This window comes from Nylanderia fulva, unplaced genomic scaffold (genome assembly GCF_048542155.1).
Source record: "Nylanderia fulva isolate GAGA-0341 unplaced genomic scaffold, ASM4854215v1 Scaffold303, whole genome shotgun sequence".
Lineage (NCBI taxonomy): Eukaryota > Metazoa > Arthropoda > Insecta > Hymenoptera > Formicidae > Nylanderia > Nylanderia fulva.
The window spans coordinates 11,372-19,715 of NW_028190372.1; the positions used below are offsets into that span (position 1 = coordinate 11,372).

Sequence of the window (8,344 nt, forward strand, 5' to 3'; positions counted from 1 at the left end):
CTTGAATTAAATCTATAATACAGAAGAACTTAACAGAAGTATTTACATAGAAAAACTGCAGTTGCAAAATTATGTAAAACAAATTTTGTAAAATCCGAGAAAATAGATTTTAAATAATTAACATATTATAAATATATTATAATACATTAAAATATAATATAATAATATATAATAATATATATATATTATACATATAATTTTTTTAAATTGGCGAAGTCAATATTGTTAAATACAATTTTAATGAATCTTCAAGATTTAAAGAAATTGTATTTAACAATATAGTTAAAATGGGTCAATAAAAAAACTAATATAGGATAATACTTGATATGCTTTTCCAAAAAAATATAAATAATGAAATTTAATTCTAAAACAGTTAGAAGAGCCAATATTTTTATTATTTCAGAATTAGCATTGAATTTCCTATGTTATTATGTTCATTCATGCAGTATTCTATATATTTTATTATATATAAAACTAAAATACTAATAAAATTATTAAATTAATATAATAATAAAAGCTACTAAATTAAAATTATTATAAAATAAGTATATACTGATATTATTAAATATGTTTAGTTTGTGTATTACAAAGATTATATATGTAACTACTATTATTATTTTTTTTATACATAGAATCATTGAAAAGTACAAATTACGAAAATGCGAAGAGCAACAAATGTCAATCAAGATCAGTGGATCAATCATCCAATGAAGTTCCGAATAAACGGACGAAGCACTTACAAGATGGATTTTTGAATATTTCAAATATTTTGCAGGACAATGAGCACAACATACAAAATAATAAGACAGAAGATGTTGTCGACAATAAAATTGGTACATAATTTATATTGTTTAAAACTAACTTTATAATTTTTCATAGGTTTTGTCTGTGCTATCAGTAAATAACTGTAAAGAAATAATTATTAATTATTATTATACTGTTTATTCTATTTTTTGATATTATTATTATATTAACATTATTTTATCATTATCATCATTTTATCACCATCTTCTTTATTATATTTCATTATCTTAATCATTATTTTAATCAATAATTATATTTATATTAATCATGTTTATATTTAATCATATTTATATTTTATTATTTATATTTATTATTTTGTTATACAAAGAAATATTAAAAATGTTTTTGTGATTGCTTTCTTTGTCTGTGCACTTTATAAATAAAATGTCATAACTATACGTTAATAGCACGGACAAAAATCTATTCAATATACATATATTCTGAAATTACTATTTTATATATACATATATAATCTCAATGGAATCTTTAAAAAATTGGAATTTAGTAAGTAAAAAATAATCTTTACATTATTTTTGTTTTAATTTACAGTGCTTCAGTATTTTAAAGAAATTATCCGTCAGCAATCATACTTTAAGACCCAGTTATGGCAAATAGCAGATGATTTAAAAGATATGAAAAATGAATTGTTGCAACAAGTTCATCAACGGCCCAATGTAACTGAAAGAGAAGAGTCTATTTTTTCTTTTCCTCATCTTCCTTTTAATTCGGTGGAAGATTTAGAAGAGCACGTGGAACAATTTTTAAATCAACCGAATAAGTTCGAAATATCGGTAATAATAATTTATTAATTATTAATTTTTTTTAATGAGTTTTATTGGATTTTTAAAATTAATAACTAATTGTTTAACTTTTAAAATGTTAATTATTTACAATAGATCTTTATAAATATTTTAAAAACAATTACAGTTAATCTAAAATTCTAAATCACAAAATAAAAATTAACTTAGTAAATAAGTTAAAATTAAAAATAAAAATTTATTAAATTAAATTAATATATGTTGCGGATTTTGAAGAGAGAGAGAGAGAAAGAGAGAGAGAGAGAGAGTGTGTGTGTGGGGGAGTGTGAATGCATCTCGGAGTGCATTCTTCGCCTTGAGACGAGCGCAGCTAACTGCGCTGAAACAGCCGCTCGAATTTGGCGCGACGGTTCGCGCTAAATCTCCGTGCGCCAATCGCGAGCGAGCGCGCCCCGCCATATCGCAAGATCGCGCGTGTCTTTAACGCTCGAAATACCTGTCGTTTGAACGGTGACAGGTAACCGTCTCGTCATAAAACATAACCGACGACAACAAGTGATTTTGCCCTCCGACATTCGAGAGAATTCTATCTTTATGTGGAAGGAACACAAACACGGTGTTCCTTACCTCGGAACTCTCTCGAAGGTCGGTAGGAAAACAATCACGCTGGTCCTCGTTCCTCTGATCGAACAGAGCTATCGTAGGCCAGTCGTTCGCGCGCACAGACAGCTTTCCTTTTTCGCTCTTCTCGATTTTCGTCGCACTTCTCGCGGGAGATCGATTTTCTTGTCATTGGATTGCACTTCCGGCAATCATCGAACGCTTCTAATTGCAGTTCGCTTGCATTAGAGCATTTCTTTTGTGCTGTATAATTATTTGTAAAAATATATATTTGTGTGCCGTGAACTTTCTCTATTTTCTTTTTTTTTGGTGCCGTCCTAAACTTGACACTCGCGGCCGCGCACTAACTGTAATCACTCCGCGTAGCACCAAATATTGCACATCTTCTGGTCCTTCGAGCCGGATCATCGACAGGTCGTTAATTTGTCGCGCCCGGCACCTATTGAACTTCGCCGTCGGGGTGAGTGCGGGCTCCGTGACCGTGTGAGTGTCCAGTGACCTGTGACAAAGAAAAATGGACATGGATCAAATGATCGACGCTCAGCATGAGCTCTACCTACGCATACTGCGTAGCGTGGAGAACTTGAAGAAGATCGGGGCGAGCAAATTGAACGCCCACACTGTCCAGGCTGCAATCCGCGTCCTGGATGATAAATGGGCCAAATTCACGGAACAGCATGAAGAGCTCCGCGCCCACTTCTGGAAGGAGATCAAGCGGGAGAAGTACACCACCGAGGACCTCCTCAGCAAGGTTGAGACGGCGTATTATGGGCAGCGCTCCGAACTCGCCGGACTGGAGGAGCAGTTCATCGAGCCTGTGGGGCCCGCCCTCGGCGAACGGGTCCGAGAGACGGCTCCGTCCCGCCGAACGTTACCGCGGATCAACCTACCGCAGTTTAGCGGCAAGTTCGAGGACTGGCCAGCCTACCGAGATCTGTTCAGCTCCATGGTCCTAGGAGACGCGTCCTTGACAAAGGTTGAACAGCTGCATTACCTGAAAACCAGCGTAAAGGGTGATGCTGAACAGCTGATTCGCAACCTGCCGTCTACTGAAGAAAATTTAGAGGATGCGTGGGACTTGCTGACCACGTATTTCGAAAATAAACGCTTACTGGTCAGATCATACCTGACAGCCTTCACTTCGCTGCCGCGATTGAAGGCCCCGTCAGCCGATGGACTACGCCGACTGTTCCACGGCGTGCTCACGACAGTCGGTGCACTGAAGGGCATCGGGCGCCCGATCTCCGACTGCACGGACCTATTCGTCCACCTGGTCGTCGAGCTGTTGGACGCTGAAACTCGGCGTGAATGGGAGAGCTCCCTCGGAAGGTCGTCGGAGCCTCCGTCCTACGACAAGCTCCGGGAGTTCCTCCAGGAACAACTGATGACCTGGGAGGTCCTCCAGTCAGTGAAGACCGTAGCGCCTGCCAAGCCAACGGAGAAGTCCAGCCGCTCCTCTCGCAGCAGCCATGTGGGTACCAGGGGGTCTGATCCGAACCGCAGCTGTCCACTCTGCAAAAGGGATCACTTCATTGCTTATTGTGAGCAGTACAAGAAGAAGACGGTTAGCGAGAAACGGGAGGCCATCAACACTCACCAGCGGTGCTGGAACTGCCTGGGTCGTCATCTGCTAGCCGACTGTAAGTCGCACAAGGCGTGCGCCACATGCTCCGGCCGGCATCACACGACGTTGCACGACGCCTTTGCGGCTGTGGCCTTACCTGTGACTGCCTCCTCATCTTCGACGACGACGGTCCACGTCGCGAGGCGACCACCCCGGGAGTGTGGACCGGCGCTTCTGGCAACTGCCCGTGTATTCGTGACCGACCGCGTGGGCACTCGGCATGCGGTCCGCGCGCTGATCGACCCGGGCTCAGAAACCTCGCTGATAGCGGAATCCTTAGCGCAACGACTTCGGCTCCCGCGGACCCCATCGTCAGTGGCCATCTTTGGAGTGGGAGGCATCCAAACGGGCGTCACCCACGGACGAATCACCGCCACCGTTTCCTCTCGCGATGGACACTTTGCGCTCGCCGTCTCGCCGCTCGTCTTCCCACGACTCACGGTGTACGGCGGAACCTCGGAGGGCGAGGCCCGTTCCTGGCCCCACCTCGACGGCCTCGAGCTTGCAGACCCGGAGTTCCACCGCCGGGATGCTGTGGAGTTGCTGCTTGGCGCCGATGTCTATCTGGACCTCGCACTGCCGGAGGGCTTTCGCCGAGGAGGACCGCGCGAGCCCGGTGCCCTGTTGACTCGCTTTGGCTGGGTGCTGCTGGGCGTCGTTGGAGCCGGTCACGTCGCGACCCCCCGTGTCGTCTCTCCAATGCTCCACGGGTGACGATCTGGTAGCCCTCGTACGCCGCTTCTGGGAGACCGAAGAACCTCCTCGGGCCGCCTTGCCGCTGACCGCTGACGAACAGGAGTGCGAAGATCATTTTGTGCGCACCCACGTGCGACTTGAGGACGGTCGCTATCAGGTACGACTACCGTTCCGTCCGGGGCTGCCGGACCTCAGCTCCACGCGCCGCACCGCGTCACGGCTCCTCGACGTCATGAGGCGTCGGTTCATTTACGATCGCGAATTCGGTGGACTGTATCGCGACTTCATGAACGAGTACCTGACACTCGGACACATGTCGCCTGTCTCAGCCGCGTCGCCCTCACCAGGTTCCAGAATCTGCTTCCTGCCTCACCACGGGGTGCTACGGAGCTCAAGCACGACGTCCAAGATCCGGGTGGTGTTCAACGGCTCGGCGCGTACTGGCGGCGGGTCGTCACTGAACAACAGTCTGCTCACCGGACGTAACTTGCTGCCGTCGCTAGCCGACACCTTGACTCGCTGGCGGCGACACCGCTATGTCTTTGTCGCCGACATCAAGATGATGTATCGTCAGATACAGCTGCACCGCGACGACCGGGACTTGCAGCGGATCCTGTGGACAGAGGGAGACGAGGTCAAGGAATTCCAGCTGAATACCGTGACGTACGGCCTAGCGAGCGCACCGTACCTCGCCATCCGCGTGCTCCATCAACTCGCGATCGACGAGGTTGGTCGCTTTCCGCTGGGCGCCGATGTACTGCGGCAGGATGTCTACATGGACGATGTACTCACCGGAGCCGCCACCCTGGATGCAGCGGGCGACCTCCTGGATCAGGTGGCCGCGCTCTGTACGGCGGGCGGCTTCCCGCTTAGGAAGTGGGCTGCCAACGACGATCGCCTTCTGGAAAAAATCCCGCTCGCACATCGCTTGGACGTCATGACAGGTGCCCGACTGCCGTCTGAGAGTCACTCCGTCCTGGGCCTCCGATGGAATCCGAGGGAGGATGTTCTCTCCCTCTCCGTCCGACCAACCTCAACGGCGCTACCGACGAAGAGATCGGTACTCTCGCAGACAGCACGTCTCTTCGACCCACTAGGCTGGTTGGCGCCGATCATAGTCCGTGCCAAGCTGCTCGTCCAATCAGCCTGGATACAGCAGCTAGACTGGGACGCTCCGCTGACAAGGGACGACGCCGCCGCGTGGACCCGATTGGAAGAGGAGCTGCCCTTGCTTGAGGAGATCAGGGTGCCACGCTGGTTCCAGAGTGACGCCGCAAACCACTCGCAACAGCTGCACGGATTCTGCGACGCCTCCGAACGAGCCTACGCTGCCGTGATCTACCTCAGGGGCGTGATCAACGGGCAGCCCGACGTGACCCTGGTAGTCGCTAAGACCAAGGTCGCACCGGTCAAGCGTGTATCGCTTCCCCGCCTGGAGCTTTGCGGGGCCACCCTCTTGGCTAAACTGGCCGAACACGTCCGGTCCTCCTTGGGCCTTGAAAGATCGGCGGTGCATCTTTGGACGGACTCCACAGTCACGCTCGGCTGGATCCGAGGACACCCTGCAAGATGGACAACGTTTGTAGCCAACCGAGTCGCCGAAATCCACCGAGACAACCAGGACGCAAAATGGCGGCACGTACCCGGCAGAGACAATCCAGCTGACTGCGCCTCCCGGGGGGTGTCGCCGAGGGAGCTGCTACGCCATCCGTTGTGGTGGCATGGGCCGACCTACCTCAGCGGTCATCCTGACACCTGGCCGAAGGATGTAGGATCCCAGGAAGAGACCAGCCTGCCAGAACAGCGACCACAGAAATGCCACGTGGTCAGGGAAGTGCTGGAACCTGAAGAGCTTCGCCGATTCTCCAGCCTTCGCCGGTTGCTACGCGTATCCTCCTGGATCTGGCGTTGGGCAACTCGCCAGCGCCGCCCCGCCAGCGACGCTGCTGCTCCTGACCTACTGAGGCCGGAGGAGATGGACGCCGCCCTGACTCGATGGATCCGGGTAGTCCAGGGAGCGAACTTCCACCTAGAGCTGCGGGACCTCCGTACCGGGAAATCACTGGCGACCAGAAGCTCACTCAGGAAGTTGGCTCCCATGCTCGACGATGAGGGGGTCCTGCGGGTCGGCGGGCGGCTGAAACACGCTATTCTGGATGCCGACCAGCGACACCCAGTCATCCTACCACCTAAATCTCACCTCACCTACCTGGTGATCGATGCCGCTCACAGACGCACCCTGCATGGTGGAGTCCAGTCCACCGTGGGGAACATCAGGGAACGGTTTTGGATCCCACGCGCCCGTCAACTGGTGCGAAGCCACATACATCGCTGCCTACCTTGCGTACGATGGCGGGCGGCCACTCCGCAACCGAAGATGGGAGATCTGCCGAGGACGCGGGTCACACCAGGTCGACCCTTCCTTCACACCGGCGTGGACCTCGCTGGCCCAATCTGGCTCAGGACGACGAAGGGCCGCGGTCACAAAGCCCACAAGGGCTTCCTGGTAATCTTCGTATGTTTCAGCACCCGCGCCGTCCACCTGGAGGTGACCAGCGACTACTCGGCCGAAGCCTTCCTCGCCGCCTTTCGCCGGTTCGTGTCGCGTCGAGGGAGATGCACGGCCCTGTATAGCGACTGCGGCACCAATTTTGTAGGCGCGGATCGACAACTTAGGGAGCTCTTCAGGGCGGCGAGCGGCGAAGTCCACGCCCTCGTTGGCCGCCTGGCAGACGAGGGAGTTCGGTGGGTCTTCAACCCGCCGTCGGCTCCCCATTTCGGCGGCCTGTGGGAGGCGGCTGTCAAGGCCGTCAAACATCATCTGCGGCGCACCATCGGAGAGGCTAAGCTCACCTTCGAGGAGCTGTCCACACTCCTCGCGGAGGTCGAAGCCTGCCTAAACTCAAGACCCCTCGGGGCCTTGTCGGATGATCCAGACGACCTTGACGCCCTGACGCCGGGACACTTCCTGGTGGGAGGGCCTCTCCTCAGCATCCCGGAGCCGTCCCTCTTGGACACCCCTCCTAACCGTCTGAACCGGTGGCGACTTCTGCAGCAGATGCGGGATCATCTCTGGCAGCGATGGACCCGCGAATACCTGCAGGGACTCACACCACGGTCCAAGTGGTGGACCTCCCGAGGGAACATCTGCGAGGGTCAGCTGTGCCTCATCAAAGGAGAGAGCACCCCGCCGTGCCGGTGGCCGCTCGCCCGAGTTACGCGTTTACACCCGGGCGAAGATGGCCAAGTGCGCGTGGTGGACGTCCGCACCACCGTCGGTGAACTGACCCGGCCAGTGGTCAAGCTGGTCCCACTGCCGACGGTAGCCGTAGAATCCGGGACCCCCGCGTAACCGCGTGTCTCGTGCAACCTCGCGCTCAGCAATACCTGTGAAACATCGTATAAAAAAAAAAAATTAGTTATAAAATTAGTCGGTTGTCTCACTATTGTCAATTGTACTGCGTTAACTCTTCTCATACTTACCTGTCTAGCATATTTTGTCGTTTGTCGCAGCTCCACTCGCTCAGCACGTGGCACATGGGACTCCTAACCTCGCCTGTCAAAACTCGCGTTCGCGCTCGACCCGCGGTCGCGACGATAACCCAGGCGACACATTATCCCTAGCAACCCTAGGGTAGTTCGTCGCGTGTACCCGACGAAGGCGGGCGGGATGTTGCGGATTTTGAAGAGAGAGAGAGAGAAAGAGAGAGAGAGAGAGAGTGTGTGTGTGGGGGAGTGTGAATGCATCTCGGAGTGCATTCTTCGCCTTGAGACGAGCGCAGCTAACTGCGCTGAAACAGCCGCTCGAATTTGGCGCGACGGTTCGCGCTAAATCTCCGTG

General features: G+C 50.9%; 2 protein-coding genes across 2 annotated transcripts; both read left to right on the plus strand.

The window, feature by feature from the left end:
• Nucleotides 1-2,697: 2,697 nt before the first annotated feature.
• Nucleotides 2,698-4,521, plus strand: LOC146722509 (uncharacterized). The gene has a single exon (XM_085484668.1). It carries the CDS (start codon nt 2,698-2,700, stop codon nt 4,519-4,521), a length of 1,824 nt encoding a protein of 607 aa, XP_085340794.1.
• A 214-nt stretch (nt 4,522-4,735) lies between these two features.
• LOC114932913 (uncharacterized) lies at nt 4,736-7,855 on the plus strand. Its single transcript, XM_029305325.2, has one exon. It carries the CDS (start codon nt 4,736-4,738, stop codon nt 7,853-7,855), a length of 3,120 nt encoding a protein of 1,039 aa, XP_029161158.2.
• Nucleotides 7,856-8,344: the final 489 nt, after the last annotated feature.

Excerpts from the sequence above, each read along its gene's own strand:
- LOC146722509 (XM_085484668.1), top strand. The coding sequence starts at position 2,698 with ATGGACATGGATCAAATGATCGACGCTCAGCATGAGCTCTACCTACGC.
- LOC114932913 (XM_029305325.2), top strand. The coding sequence starts at position 4,736 with ATGAGGCGTCGGTTCATTTACGATCGCGAATTCGGTGGACTGTATCGC.